This window comes from Planococcus citri, chromosome 3 (assembly GCF_950023065.1).
Source record: "Planococcus citri chromosome 3, ihPlaCitr1.1, whole genome shotgun sequence".
Taxonomy (NCBI): domain Eukaryota; kingdom Metazoa; phylum Arthropoda; class Insecta; order Hemiptera; family Pseudococcidae; genus Planococcus; species Planococcus citri.
In genome coordinates this window covers 69,228,290-69,251,392 of record NC_088679.1, presented here as the reverse complement: position 1 = coordinate 69,251,392, position 23,103 = coordinate 69,228,290, and the positions used below count along the sequence as shown (strand labels likewise).

The 23,103-nt window shown below is 31.9% G+C and overlaps 5 protein-coding genes across 7 annotated transcripts in view; 1 reads left to right on the top strand and 4 right to left on the bottom strand.

The window, feature by feature from the left end:
- LOC135838591 (NADH-cytochrome b5 reductase-like) overlaps positions 1-23,103 on the top strand; it is a 280,351-nt gene that overhangs the window by 235,233 nt on the left and 22,015 nt on the right. The window lies entirely within an intron of this gene.
- LOC135838594 (uncharacterized) lies at positions 1,253-5,642 on the bottom strand. Of its 3 annotated transcripts, none has more exons than XM_065354285.1 (7): positions 5,500-5,642; positions 4,569-4,720; positions 4,344-4,411; positions 2,227-2,262; positions 1,995-2,142; positions 1,643-1,694; positions 1,253-1,544 (listed from the first exon to the last, which is right to left on the bottom strand). In XM_065354285.1, exons 2-7 carry the CDS (start codon positions 4,696-4,698, stop codon positions 1,379-1,381), a joined length of 600 nt encoding a protein of 199 aa, XP_065210357.1. In that variant the 5' UTR covers positions 4,699-4,720; positions 5,500-5,642; the 3' UTR covers positions 1,253-1,378. The 3 variants fall into 3 exon arrangements, with proteins under 3 accessions (XP_065210357.1, XP_065210355.1, XP_065210356.1); XM_065354283.1 differs by having other exon boundaries at positions 5,387-5,615; XM_065354284.1 differs by lacking the exon at positions 5,500-5,642 and adding an exon at positions 4,805-4,939.
- LOC135838593 (uncharacterized) lies at positions 6,680-10,223 on the bottom strand. Its single transcript, XM_065354282.1, has 7 exons — positions 10,004-10,223; positions 8,012-8,165; positions 7,689-7,756; positions 7,549-7,584; positions 7,336-7,465; positions 7,158-7,209; positions 6,680-7,046 (listed from the first exon to the last, which is right to left on the bottom strand). Exons 2-7 carry the CDS (start codon positions 8,148-8,150, stop codon positions 6,860-6,862), a joined length of 612 nt encoding a protein of 203 aa, XP_065210354.1. The 5' UTR covers positions 8,151-8,165; positions 10,004-10,223; the 3' UTR covers positions 6,680-6,859.
- Positions 13,543-15,830, bottom strand: LOC135838553 (uncharacterized). The gene is made up of 7 exons (XM_065354231.1): positions 15,678-15,830; positions 14,750-14,902; positions 14,542-14,597; positions 14,401-14,436; positions 14,182-14,308; positions 13,993-14,044; positions 13,543-13,883 (listed from the first exon to the last, which is right to left on the bottom strand). The coding sequence occupies exons 2-7, from the start codon at positions 14,886-14,888 to the stop codon at positions 13,667-13,669; spliced, it is 627 nt and encodes a 208-aa protein (XP_065210303.1). The 5' UTR covers positions 14,889-14,902; positions 15,678-15,830; the 3' UTR covers positions 13,543-13,666.
- LOC135838552 (uncharacterized) lies at positions 19,094-20,861 on the bottom strand. Its single transcript, XM_065354230.1, has 7 exons — positions 20,706-20,861; positions 20,406-20,557; positions 20,179-20,246; positions 19,974-20,009; positions 19,747-19,873; positions 19,552-19,603; positions 19,094-19,462 (listed from the first exon to the last, which is right to left on the bottom strand). Exons 2-7 carry the CDS (start codon positions 20,542-20,544, stop codon positions 19,195-19,197), a joined length of 690 nt encoding a protein of 229 aa, XP_065210302.1. The 5' UTR covers positions 20,545-20,557; positions 20,706-20,861; the 3' UTR covers positions 19,094-19,194.

Genomic DNA, 23,103 nt, shown 5'->3' with positions numbered 1-23,103 from the left:
TTATACACAGGGAAGCCATTTTTAAGAAGCCAAAATACACTGAGCTCAGCTATGTGTAAATGAAGAAGTGGAATACCAGCTATAACTCCAGCCACTTTGACGCTGCTGGTTCGATAGAGTCTTGTGATGATAATGGCCATTTTTCATATGTATTCTTTGCAAAGTCAGCTGGTTGTCATGGAGGTAAAGTCTGTGGTAGAATAGAGATGAGCAGTACTTGAGGGTGGCAATAACTGTACCGAACCACATAATTCGCCTGGCTTTGTTTGAGTAACCAATTGTGTTTTTACATATGTTCAGAAGCAAAGGAACATATTTCATAGATTTGGCGGTAATGTAATCGATGTGAGGCTGCCAAGATAAGGTGGGATCCAACTCTCCCCCCAATTTGTAACGAATTAACGAGAAATACCATTTTTCGTGCTATAATTTCAAGAGTGAAACATATTGAAAAACTTTCGCCGCCGTTTTAAACAAAAGCAGGAACCTAAAAAATTGAATATTTTTGCATTTTTGAAATATTTCACCGATATGTAGACGGACATGTGAAAAAATCTCCCCCCTCCCTCCACCAATTTGAAGTTAAAACGGCATTTTTCAGTCGTTTATGTATAAATTTTCAAATCTTTGAGATGATTTATTCGAAGGTCGACTGCTAGAAATATTGCTTAAATTTCGTTATCGTTCGTCGCCCTCGATTTTGAAGTGTTTTGAAATTTTTTTTATATGATAGGCTATAATAAAATGTAATTTTTTCAAGATTTCATTCCATTTCGACGACGATTGCTGAACTTTTCGTAGATAATTTTCAGTATTTTTTTCAATGTTTCTTGCAATTTTTTGAGAGATTTTGCTGGAATTTCTTTACCAAAGTACCTTACATTAACTTTCAGTCGTTTTCAACTTATTTTGTCAAATTTCGATGCTTTAAACTTTTCTTGTAGCCTGTATACCTAGCTACGATATGCTTTTTATCCTGAAATCTCGGTTATTGGAATTAATTTTGTCCAAATCGGAAAGTGAACGCTCCAATGCTTCCCTTGTACGATACTGATGACGTGATTCTTCATTGTGCTGAATTTCAGCTGAATCAGAGTTGACGGTTAGTAAAAGTTTTCTTGCAGAGACAGTAAATTATTATAATTTATTCAAAGCCGTCGAAAATGACTTTGGAGGGGTTCAACTAATTGATTTTTCCATATAATTTTACGTTCGATTGTATCGATGTACGGCAATGAAAAAAAATCATATATTTTACCTCATTCAAGCTACATATTTATTGCATAGGTATAAGTAGCTGACAAGTTAAACTTCGATGAAAATATCTATTTTAGGTATAAAAGATATGCTTAGAAGAAAAGTTCGCAAAGAAAATACGTCATTTTTCGAGAGTAAATAGCTGGCGTAATTTTTCGCTTGCATCGTATTTCAATAGGTTCTTCAAACCACCGGCTACTTGTCCAGTTTGAATTGCGTTGTAAATGTTACGTTTTAAGGCGGGTCTTCTCTCTAACGTATTGGCTGTAGTCATCATGATAGTAGTCCTGAAACGTGTACAAATTTATAGATAGGTACTCTAGTAACCTCTCAAACACTGAAAAAAATTTCAATTAAAAACGCGACGAATTTCGTTTCAACTTACTCCATTAAACGGTACATAAATTGGTAAGCTTTTTCACATTTATCTTCAATTGCTACGAATGAAGGAAAAAATTAAGTAGTTATAATAAATTGTAGGTATTGTGATGGAAAATCGAAAATACGAGTACTACATAATAGTAGGCTACAGTTACATCATTGTAAAAACTTGGAAGCATAAGTAATCTAACTATTCTGCCATGCAAGGCCAACGGCGAAAAAATATTTGGTATCAATTTTTCCCGAATAAAATTTACAAATCTGCTGAACTTGTGAAGTGAAGGGTATAAACTATGATTAAACATATTTTCGTGTATGTAGAATTGGATGAAAAATTTTCAAAATATTACGCCTACCTCTGGTTGATGCCATGATGTTGTACGCGAAAACAGCGACTAATATATCGTTATATATTGTGTATTTGTATTTATCCAAGTCATCAATTGGTCTAAGAATCTCGTCGACTACTTCTAAGACGCCTTGTATGGTACCGTCTTCGTTCATCTAGATAGGGGAAAAAACTGTGAGTAGATGGAATGTTCTGACTTCTGAAAATATGCTATAATCATGGGATTCGAGAGTACTTACTATACCAATTTTTTGAAGGTCGCATTTCCAAAAACACTGTAGAATAAAATGAATAGGTTTAAAAATCAGTTAAATCATTGAACAATTTATTGTAAAGTCATTTAGAATATTTTTCACTTGAGATCATTGCAAAACTAGTGCAAAGTGCGCGTAGCTAGCTGCCTTTTCTACAGCTGTAACCGTTATTACATCTAGGTAGTGCATAAGTGAATCAACCATGTCACAGTAATGAGAATTTTTGAAACTCTCATTGCTTCAAAATACATTAACAATTGTTTTTCAGTGTTTTCATATTTTCCAAATTACAGTAGGTATTTCAGAATAATTTATAAGCTTGTATTGCTTCTAAATTAAGAAATTTCTAGTTGTTTTTCATAGTTTGCATTGTTTTAAAATTTACAAAATTTCAAATCAATTTCCCGAATTTCCCATTGCTACAATTTCATAAAGTTTTCAATAAATTTTCAGAATTTTGCATTGCTGCTGAGTTAGGAAATTTGCAATCAATTTTTAAAATTCACATTGCCTCTAAACAGTCAAATTTTGAATAATTTTTCAGAATTCTTATTGTCTTTAAATTAAAAAATTTCAAATTCAATTTTCAAGTTCATATTGTCCACAAATTGTAAAACGTTTACTCAATTTTTGGAATTTACATTGCCTCAAATTTTTCAGAATTCTCATCTTCCTCATAAATATTACAATACTTATTTCATATAATGTTCAAGTTCACATTATCTGCAACTTACAGAACTTTTAATCAATTTTTGGAATTCTCAGCGTTTCTAAATACAAATTTTCATATTACTTTTTTTTTAGAATTTCCATTGTCTTCAAATTCATAAATTTTCAAACTAATTTTCAGAACTTGCTTTTTATTCTAAATTAAGAATTAAATCTTATAAAATATGTTAAGAATTTGAATTGCCTCTAAATTACACGAAAAAAATATGGCTAATTTTTACAAAAAAATTTAACTAAATACTGGTATTTAGCACAATTAAGTACTTACCAGATCCCATTCAATAATTTTTACTGTAATCGTATAGTAAAAATTATCATTTTAATAAATTTTGCTATAGGTACTAATAGTAAAAATCATTTTGTTTTAATAATTTTTACTAATAGGTAGACAAAAAATTAATGAAATGAATTTTTAGTTAGCAAATGATATCATAATTTATAACTCAATTTCAGCATTATTTTTGCACCATTTCATTATTATGTACTACGTAGGTAACTCCAAGGCATTTACCTATCCAATTTTCCTACGAAAAATCTGTCACATACCTACTTACCTCACGGGGATTCGAACCTGGGTCCCTAAATTTCCTATTCCTACCTACATGCCCTAACCACTCAGCCATAACTTCACGACGAGGGTTAGGGCATTAAAATAATATATTTGTTTGGTAAACACCCCACCAAACCACTCCCACTTGGAATACACAGCTAACAGACCGGGGGTGTAACAGGGTACAATGAAACACAGCTGGTGATGGAATAGACTGGGGGTATAGCAGGGTACAATGAGCGGCAGGTGTTCTACAAGTCCCCTTTTCCCTTTTTTAGGATTTAATGCATTAAAATAATGAACTAAAATTGCAATTACTCAGCAATTACCCATCCGAATTGAATGAAAATAAATCTATACCCTCCGCCTTAATGATTCTCAAATGGTGTCCAATAGGTACAAAAAACGGTTGGATAGCTTAAGAGAACATTCATTGCAATTGAAATTTCAATTTCTCAAAGCGAAACCAATAGTGTGCTACGCACACTAAAAAACTAATGCGCCATCACTTGAAAAAATTCATTAGAATTCAACTCTAAAAAAAATACGAAAAATTCTCTGTCTTGAAATCATTCCAAAAAAAAATCGTTTGTCATCATCATTCAAAAAAAGTCGTTGAATTTAGCGAGAAAAAATCCATGTGAAGTTGCCGTGAAAAACATTAAAAGAATTCACTTTAAATCATTCCAAAAAAATTATGTCTTCACTTTGAGAGAAACTCGATAGAATTGAACACTAAAAAAATCAAGAGAACATTCAAGCTGAAGAATTTTTCAGCTTTCAGACCAAAAGTACACACACTAAAAAAACAGTACCTACTTACTTTTTCCTCTTGGCTTATTGTGATGTTGTCACCTGAGAGTATGCTTTCAGCTGTAACTTTTTTAAAATCTGAAAAACACGTTTTATTATTGGCATGGTACTGTTTACTATGTCAAAAAAGCACATAAATTCATTCCTACTAGGCCCAGCAGCCTTGAACTTATCATCGTATTCAATCGATCGATTAAAACCTGAAACAATATATGTACGTCTATGGAATACTCACCTCTGTCAACTGTATACGTCCCATTGCATGTTAAAGCAGCGTTTACTTTCTTGTAAGTCCCCGGTGGCAGCAAACCATATCCATAAACTAATGGCAAGCTGCATAACAAAATTACTTTCAGCGAATTCATGATGATACAGATTTTAAAATCACTGCAAAAAGAATAGAAAAAAAAGTAGATAATTGTAAAAAGAATTGAGAGAAACTCGCTTTCTATGTACAAATTGAAAGGTAACCTTTTGAACTAGCACTGTCAAGTGTCCGATTTGAATGAAACCAATCTAGATCGGAAGAGCATTTTCTAAAACCCCCTGAGCCAAAATTTCAAATGCTTCGGTTCGTTTTTGAAAATTTAAAAATTCAAGCGCTTCAAGTACCTACAATTTTCCAATTTTTTTGTGAAATATAAATTTTTCTGGGCGAAGTTGAACAGTGAGATCCTTTAATTCATCAGCACTTCCAGCAATTTTCCTATTCTCTCCAAAAATTTCAAATCACTGTGGAGAGGTCAAAAATGTTCTTTAGACCTTATCACGTTGATGAGTAGGTACTTATCGGGCATTCTAGTAATCGATTTATGTGATTATCGCCGAATTCCAGAAGTGCCAGCTCAATAGTGAATTTGTGATCGATTTGCGAATTTCTAGAAAACGGTGATAAAAAAATCAACTTTTTAAATGTTTATAACGAGTGGTGCCAGTAGGTACATTTTGCCTCTATGTTAAAGCAACTTGTATAAGCATAAAAAAATGTATGTATAGTAAGTTGCTTGCGGAAAAACAAAGTTAAAAATTGAATTATAGAAACACATTGCTTACCTTTGATGCAGAATTACTACAGTAAGAAAGTAACAACAATATTGGGAAAATAAACAATTAACGAGCTTATATACCTAAGTAAGTATAGGTACTGAAGTCTGTAATCAACTTACGTATAAGTCTTTGTAATTCTTCTGAGTGTTGCTCACGCAGATAAGTAGGCTATCTATTTTTATTTTTTGATAAGTAAACAAAATTGATTTTTTAAAAAACAATTAATCGCATTATTTCTCGGGTGAAATATTTAGCAGGCGATAGGTATTACTCATTTTTTCTGTGTTAATTACGTCTTGTGATCTCTACGTGTTCAAAGGTGATTTCGACGTTATCTCATTCAAAGGTTGTTTCACATCATTAGTGAGGCATCATAATACGTACTAACTTGAAAAAAATTTGCAATGTCGCAAACACATCTTTAATTGAAATTGTCTCGAAAAGTATTTCAAATATAACGTAGATAATAATATTTCAATGCTTACCTGACCCGGTAAACACACTGAATCGCAGTCGAATCTTAGTCGAATAAAATGCCAAAAAAAATCGCATGAGAAATGTTGTAAAAAATTCTTCTAAATTCGAACGCGAAAACCGCACTAAAAAAACTGGAAATATCGATGCTAAATTCGTGTGCGTTTCGCTGGCGAATTTAGCAGCGATTTTTTTCCCCCTATTTTTGTCAGTACGAGTTTCGCACCGAGCATGCAATAATTTTCTAGCAGAATTTTGTGAATTTTAGCTTTTCGTTCGTATTGATTTCAAATTGGTTTTGCTAGTGTTGAATTCTGAGTGTGGTAGGTAATTTTTAATAAATTTTTTATTAAAATTTCATCTTTTTTTTAATAAACTTTAGAATTTTTCGTGTCGATTTCAAATAGGTAAATTTTTTTCGGATAGAAATTCCAAACGACATTTTCCCGCGATGATGTCGGATTTAAAATAACACGAGTTTTCATTTTCATTATTGTTAAATTCTAACGATTTTTCTGGGGACTAATTCCAAATGAATTTTTTGTGATGATTTCAAATTACAATAAGTGATAGGTGGAGGTGGAGTTATTCGCGGCGATTTAAAATACATACAATTTTCGGTGGCGATTCGATTATAATTTTTTTTGGAAGGAGGGTGGGGGTGGTTCAGAATACATTTTTCATAGTTAAAAATTTCTAAAAAAATATAAGTACCTAGGTGCATATTTTTATTGAATATCCTACCTTGATAAAAAATGCACTTTTTAATTGATTCAATAGCAACCGAAATTTGAACAATAATTCAGAATGATGAATCCCTCAATGTTGACTTAATCTCTTTATTATACAATTTTTAAAATATGATGGATGAAATAAGTTAAATTAATTACACTGACTCTGAGATTTACAATTCGAGCAGAGATCGATGTAAAAGATTTGATTTTATCTGTTGCATGCGATAAGTGGGTGGGTAATTAGGTATAACTTATGAATCAACTGGTTTATTCATTGTGCATTATCTCCTAGATACGATAATATTTTTGTCAGACTATCGTAAATGGTCAATGACTCTTCGATTTGGTGTGCGAAATTTTCATCTATTCTTCGTCCTGTTTCTATGGCTTCAACAATTTTATCTTTAACGCGAAAATCTGCCTGCAAATTGTAAGCCAGTTCTGATGTGAAAATACCCCTGAAACATACGTAATATGCAATATTTGTAGTAATTTCCAAAAATAGGTAGGTTTCGTAGAATTTTTTCTGACTGAATAAATTCGAAGAATTTTTACATATTTCAACTTACTGAGCGAATTGGTGATAAATTACGAAAGCTTTTTGGCAATTTTCATTGATACCTGCGTGTAAAGGGGAAAAATTAGCAAATAATAGCCTACTAACGTTACGAAAATTATGCAAGTGGTTTACTCCGGAGTACTACTGTAAGGGGGAAGGGATTTTGTGAGAATTTTAAGCCTACGTACTTTTGGTTGATCTGGAAATCTGGAATATTTGAGCGATAAGGACGTCGCTGTAGTTCAAGATTTTTGGATCTTGTCTGATGGTGAAGTTGACCAATCTTTTACCGTTTCGTATGTTGCTATTTTGGTCAAGCTAGAAGTTATTGAAAAAAAAAATTAGAAGTATTAAGCGAATGAGGAAAGATGATTACCTAAAAAAATTATATTTTTACTTACAAAACCAACTTTTTGAAGGTAGCAGTTCAAAAAACACTGTAAAATGAATAGATAGGTATTATAGTTATTGAGCGACAATATTATTATTTTTATTTTATTTTTTTAAATCTGATACTTATTACTCGTACAACGAGACTTACTTTTTCGTCTTGGTCAAGTTTGACTTCGAGACCACCAGTTATGTTTCTTTCGATTACTTCACGAGGATCTAGAAAATATGATTTGAGATTATTTTCTTGTTTTTATTATTTTTCATTTTTTTTTTCACGTCGAAATAACAACAGTAACACTGAATCCAAGATTATCCAGTGAGCGAAAAATTATGGGCCCCTATGAACTTGAGTATATCATGAAATCTCAACAGAGAAATGCCGAAGGCTCAACATTTTTCGGTCACCCAGTACATATAAAATACCATTAGGCATTTAAAAATTAAAAAAAAAAAAAAGTTGAAAATGCTTACTTCTCTTCACTGGAATCGTTGCGTTGCATTCTTGGATAGCTTTGGCTTCTTTTTCTGAAGGTTTAGGGGTTGATGATGGAGCATCCAGTGCGAAAGCTAACGACAGGCTGAATATAAAAGCGACTGTTAACGAATTCATAGTGATGTAAAATCGCTATTGGACAAACAAAATCGAGATATTTTATCAACTTTTAGTATGTATTTTTTGTTTTTTGTTTTTAAATGCTACTTTAACCAGTCTTAAACGATCTTGAGTAATTTTTGCTGAATTTTTCACATTTCCCCATTTTAGAGCAGACAAATAGAGGTTTTGAAAAGTAAAAAATTGGCACATATATTTTTTCTTCTAAAATGTGTTCAGATGGACCCTCTGAACTACCAGTTTACTCAACTCAAATGATTTATTGTAATTTTAAGTGACTTTTTTGCTGACTTCATTGGTTTTTATGATGGTTTTTGTACTTTCTGCAATTTCATTTTAAATTTTGATCCAATTTTCGTCATTTTCAGGCATTTTTTCGCTAGTTCATGCAATTTTGTGCAAGATTTCAATTATTATTAATTTTCATCTCATTTTGTCAAACTTTTAACAATTTTTGCTAAGTTTTTCTCAATTTTGCAATTTTTGATAATCTTGATTTCGCGATTTTTTTTATGATAGGCCACTTGATGTAATTTTTGCAAAATTGAATCTATTTTAATGACAATTTCTCAGCTTTTCGTAGATCATTTTCAGTAATTTTTCTCAGCTTTTCGTAGATCATTTTCAGTAATTTTTTTTTGTTTTTTGAGCTATTTTTTGCAAGATTTTTCTCGAATTTCGTTACATTATATCTATCAACTTTCAGTCGTTTTCAGCTCCTTTTGTCAAATAAACCAATTTTTGCAAAATGTTAATTTTTTCCCAGAAATTTCTGTGATTTTTTCGATGATTTCTCGTGTGCTAATTTTATCATTTTTATATGATAATTTAATGCGATTTCTATATATTTTATTCTACAATTAGTATTTTCGTGATATTTGATGAATTTTTCGCCATTTTTGCCCGTTTTTTTGATGTTTCGCACAGTTTGGGGGCGAAATTTCGCTCAAGGTCGACTTTTGATCATATTCAATTCATCAATCGTGCTGCATTTTGAGAATGGAATTATCGTATTGAGCTACATAAATTTTTGCAACATTTTGCTCAATTTGGTAGATTTTCAAAAATCCATTTATGGTAATTTTCATGCATTACACCAATGTCAGTTTAAGAATTTTCGAGGTAACGTTTTTCGATTCTTTGAAATTTTCTTGTAGTCTGTATGGTGTATACAAGTACCTACGATATGTTTTTTTATAATCCAAGAAACTGACCATGAGTTTGAGTTATTTAAGAATTTTGTTAACCTTGAAAAACCTTGTGTCTATACTCGTCACTCGTCTATAAATTAATCTACAGCAGCCGTTCTTTTGGAGTTTTGTTTTCGTTGTGTGGATTTCTTACTCATGATACTATTAATAATTTGCATTTTAAATTATGCACGATGTAGAAAATGTCAATCCACTTATCGACTGTTTATTCTGTTTTTTGTTTCAGGTGAGTATTAACATACAGATTTTTATATCAAACATGGATTAGGCTACGAGAAAATGATTATGATTAAGCAAGTAATTGATTTTTCATGATTTATATAGGCTGAGAATATTGCCTACGAATTCATTAATTATTGATACCTGAATAAAATCATTGAAATATTTACCCAAACCAGTTTGAAATTAACTGGTAATGCCCCAAAATTTTCAGTCTATTTCAACCAAACGTTTACTCATGTAATTTCCTGAAGAGTCAAACTGCACGTTCTTTATCACAACTTGCGAATTTAATACAAAAAATTGAGGAAAAAATTGACACGTACGTAAAATGCAGTTGAACAAAGACAACATTAACAATCAAGATGAAATTTGAAAAACAATAAGGTATTTTATATCAAATTAAAATCAATTTCTTACCTGAAATGTAGACGGAACGCCGAACAATAAACTTCTATTTAGAAATATAAAATCACAAGCTTATAAATAATACGAGTAGTAAAACTTGCTATTGAGACTGTATCTTCATCATTTTACCGAATATTCAAGTACATATTACTTACCTCTACTACTTTTTTTATTTCAATGATTAGCCACTTGTATCTTTGGCAAACCTTAGATACCTGTTATTTTAACTACCTACCTACCTTAATGTTGATTAATTTTTTTAATGGGAGATAGATCGTATCGTATTGAGAATAATACTTTCCGGAATTGATGGTGTTATAATACATGTGAATTTTACGATTTGGAACGATTCCAATTTCTATAAAAATCGAAAACAACTAAAGATTTTTCCATTTTGTTTATTTTTAAAAAAATACAAAAAAATAGTTGGGTAGTTTCTTTTTTTCGCGAACGTTGCCTTTTGAATAAAAATGATAGAAATCAGTTCTAAAGCTAATAGGTACTCGTCGACTCCTTTAAATCAAATTGTACTATTTCTAGCCATTTCTGGAATCTCCAACATGAATTTAGATTTTCTAGTAGATATTTTTAGGAAATGAGAAGGGGCATGGGGGCGTTGGAGAGGTCAAACTGAAAAAAAAAAACACGAGTTGATACTTATTCGTATTCGGCGATCTTGGAATCATAGGTATGAATCGATATGTCGCTTGATATTCTACATTTTTTTACAATTTGACATTTTTGACCTAAATTTTGGGGCTTTGAACCCCATTGTTACGAGAAGCATATAGTTGGTTGTACCTAAATATCGTGAATATGTATGCTTTCTGAATTTTTTCGTTTCAAATTTTTAAATTATAGCTCCAAAATTTCACAAAGCTTTCGAAAATTGAGTTTTTTTAAAAAAAAGCTCAACTTTGAAATTTTGGGAATTTATTTGAAAACACTCACAATTACTTACAAAATGCCGCAAACAGATTTTCTCCCAATTATATTAATTTCATTTCGAGAAATCAGACTTCATAATATGACACAAAATTTTAACCACTGATAAAAAAAAGCAAAATTTGCTCCACCGCTTCAAAGGGGGCTGGAAGGTCAATGATGACATTTTCCCTCACCTAACAAGGGAACCTCTTGAGGTGGTCCGCCTCCGATTTGAACGGGACCACGATTTTTGGAAAGAGCATGTTCTAAATTCCCCAAATCCTTTTCAGCTGGCCAAGTTCATTTTTCAATTTTTGGCGAATTTTTGAAAATCCAAAATTGACTATTTTGGTGATTTATGCTTTTTTTTTAAAAAAAAAGTATGTACTTGATCAGTAAAAATGTTCAAATAAGTCCTAAAACTGATATTAACCCCACAAATCCAAATCTCGCCATTTCCAGCCATTCTGGAGCCTCCAGCGCTATTTTTCAATTTCTCCAGAATTTTGAATTTGCTCCAGAAGGCGTGAATACAAAGTTGGGCAGCTAAAAATCGAGTTGTGTGTTATACTCGACCTGTTCAACAAGTTAATCCACATTTGAGTCGGTTTTGGGAGGGACACCTCAAGAGTGGGTTTTTGACCAGTTTTGAAAATAAAAATAGATAGTCAAAAAACCACTCTTTTGAGGTGTCCCTCCCCAAATTGACTCAAAAGTGGATAAACTTGTTAACCAGGTCGAGTATAACACACAACTCAATTTTTAGTTGCCCAACTTCATAATGTCTTCTGTATATGGAGCAAATTGAAAATTCTGGAGAAATTGAAAAATCGCGCTGGAGGCTCCAGAATGGCGGGAAATGGCGAAATTCGCCCTCGAGGAATTATTTCATGACAAAATACTGCAATTCGCGCAAATTTCAAAAATTTTTTCGCAAAAGGGAAATTTTTGATTTTTGGATATTTTTATTTTGAAAAAAAAAACTTGGTCCAAAAACCACTCTTGAGGTGTTCCCTCCAGAATCGGCTCAAGTGTGAATAAATTCGTTAAAAAGGTCGAGTATAACACACAACTCGATTTTCAGCTGCCCAACTTCATATTCACGCCTTCTGGAGCAAATTAAAAATTCTGGAGAAATTGAAAAATCGCGCTGGAGGCTCCAGAATGGCGGGAAATGGCGAAATTCGTCCTCGAGGGATTATTTCATGACAAAATACTGCAATTCGCGCAAATTTCGAAAATTTTCTCGCAAAAGGGAAATTTTTGATTTTTGGATATTTTTATTTTGAAAAAAAAAACTGGTCCAAAAACCACTCTTGAGGTGTTCCCTCCAGAATCGGCTCAAGTGTGAATAAATTCGTTAAAAAGGTCGAGTATAACACACAACTCGATTTTAAGCTGCCCAACTTCATATTCACGCCTTCTGGAGCAAATTAAAAATTCTGGAGAAATTGAAAAATCGGGCTGGAGGCTCCAGATAGGTGGGAAATGGCGGAATTCGGTCTCGGGAGGTAAGTTATGGACAAAATACAGCGATTCGCGCAAATTTCAAAAATTTCCTCGCAAACGGGAAACTCTTGATTTTTTTGGATTTTTTATTTGAAAAAACTGGTCAAAAAACCACTCTTGAGGTGTCCCTTCCGAAACCGATTCAAAAGTGGATAAACTTGTTAAACAGATCGAGTATAACGCACAACTCAATTTTTAGCTGCCCAACTTTGTATTCACGCCTTCTGGAGCAAATTCAAAATTCTGGAGAAATTGAAAAATAGCGCTGGAGGCTCCAGAATAGCTGGAAATGGCGAAATTTGGATTTGTGAGGTTAATATCAGTTTTAGAACTTACTTTGAACATTTTTACTGATCAAGTACGTACTTTTTTAAAAAAAAACATAAATCACCAAAATAGTCAATTTTGGATTTTCAAAAATTCGCTAAAAATCGAAAAATTAACTTGGGCAGCTGATAATTTGGATTTGGGGGTTTTAGAACATGCTCTTTCCAAAAATCGCGGTCCCGTTCAAATCGGAGGCGGACTCCTCAAGAGGTTCCCTTGTAAGTAGTACTATTCCAATGTAGAAAACTTAGGAGAACCTCGACTCAAAACGTGACTGGTTTGGGATTGAAGGACTCTATAATATTGTGTTTATGGCTTCACTCAAAATAAAATCTGCAAGAACAGCATTTGAATGAGGAATTTGATTTTTTTGTTGTTGAAAATTCCAACTTCAAAGAATGAAAAATAAAGAAATAAAATTTTGGATCAAAATAAAATTACAACCTACTCGGACTTATTTCAACAACAGGTCTATTCTCAGATAAAACATATTTTTGTAAATTTTTCACCACATTCAAGGAAAAAAGTTGGTGGGCAGCATTTTATGCTCTCATTACCTTCTGATTTTTCTATTTTTTGATAAATAGACTCGTAAACTGTTTTTTTGTCAAGGATTAATCAATTAATCATCTTCCAAAATGTAACCTCATGTTTCATCGTGTATTAGTGCCACCGCTGCCACCTATTCCAAAAAGCTACTCATTTAGCTTCAACTTTGATTATAATCTTCAACGATACTCGTAAAATCACCCACTTACATATGACTTATGTGAAAACATTTAAAAACATTTACGCGTATTTGAATTTTTATTTACAAACGTAGGTAACAATCGAATGCTTAAAAAAGTACCTAATTTATGCGTATAGGTATGTACATATTATACATAATAAAGTCACTGCATTCAGGCTGAATTAATATCCACCACTTCTAATTCCCTTTAAACCTACTTCTTTCTGTAATTCTTGTGCCATCGATGTGCTGATCTTATCCAGAGCACCTGTCAATAGTTCGAGTTTTTTGACGAGATCTTGAGAGATTGGTTTTCCATTTTCAACGTAGTCAACGATTTCATTTTTAACGCCGGTTGCTTTCTCTATATCGCTGGCAATTGCTAATTCAAATATGCTCCTGAAATAATGTGTTAAGGTCAATATTTTAGTTCCATAAAATGCATTGAAAAATTTTCCCAGTCACGATGTTTGAAATTTTTACAAAAATAGAATATAGATTTACTTACGTGGCGTATTGATGGAAAGCGACGAAGGCTTTTTGACATTTATCATCGTAACCTGCGCGTATAAAAGAAGAAAATTGTCAACGATTAGGTTTGTAAACTTGATAGGCAGATGAATTTTTGTGGTAATTTTTCCGATAAAATTTAACGTTGTTGGTTAATCATTAAAAAATATAAAAATATCAGCCTTGCCTTTGGTCGATCTGGAGAGTTGAAATACTTTGGCGATCAAAACGTCGCTGTATTTTGCCGCTTCTGGGTATTGTCTCAATGTAGCATTGACGAGTCCTTGACCACGTAAATCACTGTTTTCGTCGAACTGCGAACATTAATAATTGAAAGATGAATTCCTCGTAAGCTTGCGTAGTATTTGAATTAATATAAATGAAAAAATTTCAAAGATGTACTTACAAAGCGAACGGCTTTCAGGAAGCAGTTCACATGACACTGCAAGTTAAATTAAAAACGAAAACTGTTAATTTAATTATAATTATTTGAAATTTGAATACAAAATTTGAAATTAAAAGAAGTACATAGAAGGGATGAGCTTACCTTATCTTCTTCAGTTAATTTGACTCTTTGACCAGCCGCAATCGAAAGGATGATTTCTAAAAAATTATTCATAATGATGGCGATCAGTTTAAATGTAATTAAGTATTCGTATGTAGGGCTGATAAAATTTACATTAAATATAGAAATATATTTCGTTAAATATAGGTTATAGTCGAACACTGAAAAGTATGACTTGAAAAAAACATACGTTGGATTGCTTTGGTGGCATTGCATCCGTCTGAGGCTTGCCGAGTTTTATTCACTGTATCTGACGATACTGCTGCAGGAACAGCGAACACAAAAGTTATTGATAAAAGGAATACCAAACCGGCTACAAACGAATTCATGTTGATGAAAGTTTCTGTAAAAGGAAGAAATGTTTGAAAATTTCTTTCAATTAACGAATAAATAAGTATGCAATATTTCAAGAAAATGTCTACTAAGCTCCAAAAAAAAAAAAAAATAACCGATAATTTGCAAAACTTTTGAAAAATTTAATACTTATTAAAAAAATTAGGTTTGGTTTGTAGATGACAATGTTGGATAAATTATTTCAGGAGTTGGCCTCGTCTTTTCAATTAATGACTGTTTTTTACTCGTTGAAATTCGGAAAAGATTTAATTATAAATTTGAGCAGCCTTTTCAATTTAGAGATAAGACAAATAATGCTGAAATTCATGAGATAGGTACATGAATTATATTTTCAAAAATTTACTAAAAAATCTTAAAACGAAATTCTGGTGGTAAAATTTTGCCGGATGAAGAAATTTTGATTTTTTCAAGCCCAATTCTTTTCTGAACATTTTTTTTTTTTAAATTAGTAAAATTCATTTTTAATGAAATTTTAATCGAAGATTTTTTGATTTAAATCAGGTAATTGTAATTTTTTGATAGGTCACTCAAGTTACACTATTTTCTGATTCTCAGGTTTTTTTTTCGTGATTTCAACATACGATTATAAATTTCTAAAAACCAAAAAATACTCTCTCTTACGTTAAACCACCCCTTTCTTGAGTTATTTTAATACCTCATTTCTTTTAATATCTTACACCTGAAGCAAAGCAAATTATAATAAAAAGCTTGGAATAGAAATAGAAATTAATGCACATGCGTACGAAAAATTAACACTTAGTTACCTGTGACGACGAATTATTTCAATGCAGTTCATACAGGAGAAAACACTTCTATTCAGATGTACTTCACAAGGCTCCTTATATAGCAAAAAATTGCCAATTAAAATCAGAATATCTTATCAATTCGTGAAAAACATGATATCAGAATTTCGTAAATTCTAGAATATGTATGTGCTTGACCTATCTATGTATTGCTAATCTTCAATATAATGGTATACCTTAAATTGTATCATTTCTTTGTATGTTTTGTATGTTTTATTAATGATTCTGTTTTGAAAAAATTAACTTTATGTGGTCTTTGAGATAAGATACTTAACTATATCAAAAATTATCATGTATTGCAGTAATAGGTATTATCTTATAGGTAACTTTCAATTTTTTTTGAAATGACGATGGAAGCATGTACCCGATTGAGTTTTTATATTTTATTACTTCTCAAAAATGAGTAGATAATTAGGTATGTAGTCGTTTGACGCGAATTCGATAGACGTGAAATGCCCATTTTTCACGAAAAACTCACCTTTTAGAGCAACCACCTCCCTAATTGTGGTTCTCAGTGGTGTCCAACTGTAAATCTAACTTCACATTCTTGTTCAGGAGGTCCAATTCATATGATAACGATACCCATATTGCCAATCTTCTTTTGCCTCAAAATGGGGGGAGGGGGGTGCCCGTGGGCCCAAAATGAGGTTTTCAAGAAATTGCTTCGTTTTCTACTGTTTTTAAAGACCTGAATGCGAAATTTCAGAACTACGTAACCGAAAGTTACACTTTTTTGGCGATGACATGACCCCCCCTTACAGAAAACACATTTTTCAGAGCTTTTCGAGTTTTTAAAGATGACCCACCTCATCAAGGAAAAATTTGAAAAAATTTCCAAAAATAAGTAAAACTCATCTCAACGTATTTTTAGAAGAAAAAAATTTCAGATTTGAAGATACATAATAGTGGTTTTAAGTTTTCTTTGATCAACATTCTACCTCCAAGGGGACCCAAAATTTTTGAAAAAATTCACAAGATGAGACCCATGTCTTTTGTACCTATATATTTTGGGTGGTATCAAAATTTTTAATTCAAAACTCATTGAAGTATGATTTTATTTCTCCTGAAAAAAACCTTTTCTCATAATTGTGGGTAAGGGAGGTGGGGGTGGAGGAAATTTTTTTGTGTCCAACATTTTTTTCAGAGGTACCCAACAATGTTCAATAAAAATTTCAAAAATCCGACGATAGGGACATTTTACCCTTCTTACCTTGGGATACCCTTTCAAATTTAATTTTGAGCTTTTTTTACGAAAATGTTTTTCGAACATTGAAATTCCACGAATTTGTTCGAAGTTTCTAGAACTGTTCGAAACTGCAGCCAATCGATTTAAAGGTTGGAGGGGATATGATATACTAAACCAAGTTCCGGATTTCTACTTCCATTCGATAAATTGAAAAATTATTTAATCAGATCGCATGCTTCCAACCAGATGAAAATTTTCTGGACTGGACAAAACTTCAAAATACATCACCAGTGCAAATGCCACCTGTTGAAATTTATTTCTCGATTTTTGGCAAATTTCTTAAATTTTAAATGTGGCACAAATTTTCCAAATGAAAATTATTAAAATCCGATCAAATTTATGTAAAAGACTGGCATTAATTTTTGTTGTATCTGATTTTCAACCTTTCGAGTAGATTGATGATGGTCTCGAGCTGTGCTGTGCCCTCCAGCATATTTTCGAATTCTACAGTTTTCGAAAAAAAAAAAATGTCGTCAATTGGGCAAATACAAATACATAGTTCGATTTAGGCAGATATATTTTTGAAATCCATTATTTCTAAAAATAAATTAACTATTCACAGCTCATTTAAATTCTCACCTATTTATATCTACTTTTTAACCTCCTGATTTCAAATTTCATCACGATTTCGTTCAAAATTCAACAGGTGACCAACCATAGTAGAAGGGCTCAAGATTACACCCAATTTTCGAGCAAAGATATCCGAGAATAGGATTTCTTTACGTCCTAATTTCACATTTTTCACAAATCAGCTTAAAATTCAACTAGAGACTCGAACGATGAAGGTCTAAATGAAAACAACTGATAAAGTTCGTGTTTAAATAATGTTAAAACACGATAAATTTCAGGTAAAATCATTATGAAATTGAATCTAAGAGTAGGAGAACAAAAAAATGAATTTTGATTCTTATTGCGTCTTTATTCTGGGTTTTCAGTTAAACGTTGAGCTTAATTTATTATGATCAAACTATCTTAGGTCAGCTAATATTTCATGGTTCTCACTGTACGACAGAGGAGGGGTGGAGGGTGATGTTGAAATAAAAACTCATTTTTTTAATATTTTTTTTCTCGATAAGTATTATTTTTTTTTAATAATAAAATGAACCGTTTCTGTCGTTTAAAAAAATTGTCAAAAATCAAAAAATCAACTTTTGAAACTCAAAATTGTGTGGGTGATGTGCATACTCTCTCAGTGTACCTACCAAATTTTGGCCCAATTGAAATCAACACGTGGTAAAGGTTTCTGTGTAGGATGAAAGTTGAACAAAATGAAGTACAGTAAATGAAAGAGTTTGAAACCAAAAGTATAAGGCTATGCAAATCATTTTGAACGCTGTCTGTGATTCTTGGGTCAATAGGGGTATGAATTAACCTTGCTCCAATGAGATTTCACAATTTTCTTCAAACTTTCAAAATCGTACCAAAATGAATTTGCATTACTGAAAATTTGGTCTTCATTTTCTTTTCGTGATTTTGAACTGGAAAATCCATCAAATTTTGACGGACAGGGCAGCAGCTCGAATGCATTTACAATTAATAATTTTTTGTATAAGTGTAAGTATACAATCACTCAATTTTCAACATTTTTATTTTTTTTTTTCTCTGAATTTTGAAATTATGTGGGCCAAAAAATTAAAGTCGAGAGAAATGGTGAAATGCCAGTCTGATCTTTGGTCGAATACCTACTTTGAAAATCGATGAACATTATATTTTGAGATACCAGAATAAATTTTCACATTTTGATGGAATTTTTAGGACTGAAAAAAATCGAAATATCCCCCCCCCCTGAAAGCTCAAATTAATTTAGACGTTTGTTTTTAAAAAAATCCTCAAAATCAAAAATTGGTAGGATTGTTTTGTCACTCGTCACTTTTTACGATTTACAAAATTACCTATTTATTTATTTTTTTAATAGTCAATTATTGTTCTCCCTTTCTTTCCCTGTACCATTTTTTCTAAGGTACTTGGACTTATCCTACTTACAATCTTCGAGTCCTGAATCATGTTTTCTAACAATAAGTATTTGTATTTCGTCGTCAGAGAAGACCCCATCTTTAAGACTTATGTATCTACTTTTATACCATTTGAAAGCTAAATCTCAATCAAACACGTAAAAAAAATTAGACTCCAGTAAAAATACGATATTTTGTATTTTAATCAACAGTCGTAACAAGAGCAACACTCAGTAAGCTCGGTTATATTTTATAAAACAAACGCGTATTTCAGATCACATTACAAAACAGCAGCTTTGGCTTGTTGCTGTAAAACATTCGATGCTTGCGATGCTTGAGATTGCAATTTAGCAGCCTGGGCTCGTGCGGCGTCTCTCACGTAATTTCCTACTTCTGAAGAGAATTTATCGAAATAATTCAGATATTGTTTAACTCGTTGGGCAATTTCTTGATCGACGTGTTGTCCGGTTTCAATGGCGTTGATAATTTTTTCTTTAATTCCGGTTTCGGATTGCAGTTCGTCGGCTATTTGTAAGGTGAATACGTTCCTGAAAAGTGCAGATAGTTTTAGTAAAATGAATAGATAGGTAACTTTTTTTTTTGGCAAAGGTGATTAAAATTTTTTTATTGTACTTACGTGGCGAATTGATGGAAAGCTACGAAGGCTTTTTGGCATTTGTCGTCAATTCCTGCATATAAAAAGAAAAATTATTATTCGCTGGATAATATCAAGTATAAATAGGTACTTATGAATTACTCGATAGAGTATTTTGTATCATCATTTTACCATTACGAAATTACGTAGGTACGAGTATAAAAATATCAGACTTGCCTTGAGTCATTCTGGCAAGTTGGAATACTTGAGCAATAATCACATCGCTGTATTTTGCAAGTTCGGGAGTTTCTCTAATGGTGAAATTGACTAGTGCTTGGCCACGGATGTTGCTATTTTCATCGAACTATGTTGGAAAAATTTAAGAAAAAAAAATTAGTAAAAAAGTAAAGGTACCTAAACATTTAAGTTTATACATCGATTTTTAAAAAAATCCTCATATTTACCATGCCAAGTTTTTGTATAAAGCAGTTCAAGAAACACTGAAAAATAAATAAAACAAATTACAAATAATTATAACTTAAAATTAGGCTCATTCTCTACCATAAATTGTAGTTAAATACGAAGGTATAAATGATTGATCGTTTTTCTATTATCACGAGAATCGAAAAAAATAAAAATAAAAATAAAGATGCACATCGAGCAGCTTACTTTTTCTTCGTGAGAAAATTTGGCTAAATCACCGGTCGTAATGGATGAAAAGATTACTACACGAGGATCTGAAATAATAGATATTAGATTTGAATGAATGATATCGTACGAGTAATACCTCTGAATACTATACCTAATGCATATTATTGAATTTATCAAAAGTTGATCTTTGAAAGGCATAGATATAGAAAGTATATCTTACTCCTGGAGAAAACTTAAAAGCTTACCTCGTTTAACTGAGGTTGTGGCATTGCATTCTTGAAGAGCCTGGTCGGCTTTGCTCAGAGTCTGTACCGGCGATGATGGAGCAGCAAAAGCAATTGCTAATGACAAAGTAAATGCCAAAGTGACTGCGAATGAATTCATATTGATAAAGTACCTGCAAAGGGACAAATTATAATTAAACAAGAGAAAAAAATGTATTTTGATTTTTTGAATGGTTCAACCTATAGAGGTAAATTAAATTTTAAAAACCTTAAAAGACGTTATTATTAGTAACTTGAAATACAGAATGAACAAATTCTTACCTTTATGCTTTAAATACCGGATTATCGATGCAATATGCACGTGTAGGTAAAAGAACATCTACCTGAAAGCAAGTCACTTTGCACCTTATATAGCAAAAAAAAGCCAATTAGGTACTTGAATTCGTGCACCTATCTTATCAAGGTGCCTGAAATAAAAATCGAATTAAGATTGCAGAAATTTTTAAAATAGTCGCGAAGATGAACACATGCATTCAAAATTATCCACCAGTGGATTCTAATTAAGCATTTTTCTCGTTATCATAATTTTTTTTACCTAATTGCATATCTACCTATAATTTTTTGCCAACTGCAAGTCTCATGTATCGTGATAAAAGATACTAAGTACTATTGATTTTATGTCATTATTTTAGACAGAATAACGATGTCTTTTTAATTACAATTCGAGATTTTGAAAAAATATTATGACATTTTCGGAGAGAAAATATTTTCTTCTCTGGACAAATTGTTAAAATATGTATGTATTATTGTATGATGTGTACTTAACTGACAAGAAATATCATGAACTAAGATGGTACCTACCTAATTCGTATACCTGATTCAATAATTAGTGATAATTTTTCAAAAAAGCAACAAAAATAATGATTCTGCGATAAAAGTTCAGTTCTAGAATCGAAGGGAACAACAATTCTCCTGTCGAAAAAACTCTCTCAATTCATAAAATTGGAGAATTTCCCTTCCTTTTACTTCCCCTCAGTTTCATGCATAGTATGGTATGTATGTAGTGCATTGGACAAATTTTTTCAGCTCTTTTGCATATGATTTCATTTTGCTCTCTGTTCTCTCTGTGATTGTAGTGTATTTTCAAAACAGGGTGTCCAGTCTCTGGAAAATCTAAAAATTAGGTAAAATCAAGAGATTTGGATCTTCTGAAAAAGTCAGGTACTGAGGAAGTTTTTTGTCATTTTATGCTTACAAGAGAACCATTCAAGATGTCCGCCTACGATTTGAGCAGGATCATGATTTAGTTTAAAATTATGACCATTTTCGGTGATTGATGTTTTTGTTTTTTTTTTTAAATATGTGGATGAACGAAAAGTATGTAGACATTCATTCTGCAAAAACGATGAACCTAATTTCACTATTTCAGATCATTCTGGAGTCTCCAGCGTGATTTTCGATTCTTTCAAATTTTTGCATTTCTTCGAGTGACACAAAAATTTTAATTTGGGGAGCTAAAAATCGACTCATGACTTGATCTCGATTTTTTAAAACGAATTGACTCCAATTTGAGTCAGTTTTAAGGCAGGCATCTCTCGTGTGTTTTTTTGACCAGCAGGATTGAGTGAAAGAAGCACTCTTGATTTTGAGAAAAATTGACGAGGAAATTTACTTCAAATGGAGGCGAAGTAATTTTTGAAAAAATAACAAGCATGGTTCTCTGCCCTTTTTGAATAGTGCAACTTTTATTTCGATTAAGTTATCCAAATTCACTTTTGCCACGATAAAAAGTGTATAAAAATATTAGTTTTGAAATTTTGATCAAAATAATGAGGAAAACAGGTGTTTATCAACGTATTTCAATCTGTTAAACATAAATCTAATGTTAGTTTTTTATAAAAAAAAAAAAATCGATTCTGGAATAAGATGCTATAAAATAGGAAATCGTAATTTTTTCAATCCGCCAATCTTCAAAGCGTCGTGTGGGGAGGACTAAAAGTGGTATCGGATTTCGAACTCTGTAGGTTGGAAAGGTTCTGGATCTAAAATATCAAATTTTCTAGTGCTGGGGGGGGGGGGATGAACGAGGACTTATACACAGGTTACCTAGTACCTACCTACCCTATCCAAAAATGACTTGCACTCAAAATAAACTTCCTCGCTAATTTTCGTTAAAATTGCTTTGGAGATTCCAGACATCACTTTTATGGGATAAATGCAGGGTTGCCAGATACCTATGTACTTATGAAAAAAATCCGCAAAAGCCTAAAATTTTCAACATTAAAAATCCGTTTTTTTTTGTTGTTGAAAAACAATGGAAAACGCAAAGATTTGAGCAAAAATTAAAAAACTTTACGAAAAACTTGAACATTTGCGTCTAAAACGCGTTTCAAACACTAAAAAAATAATAACACAAAGGTTAACAAAAAAAAAAAAAAATAAGAGACGTTGAAGCCTTTTTTTTTGTCAATTGCGACTTTTTTAAATACACAAACGATATTTTTGTTGTTTTTTTTTCCGGATGTTTGATGTAAAATGAAAAGCTGAATAATAAAATAGGTACACATAAAAACGTATAAAAGTAGGTAATGTGGAAATTTGAGCTGGGGAGGGTTTTTCAGGATGGCTAATTAATTTCCGGTGTCAGAATTCTACCAAGTATAACACTTCCTTCTAGCCAAAATCGCCCATTTTTGGGTCCAATAATGTTTCAATAGGT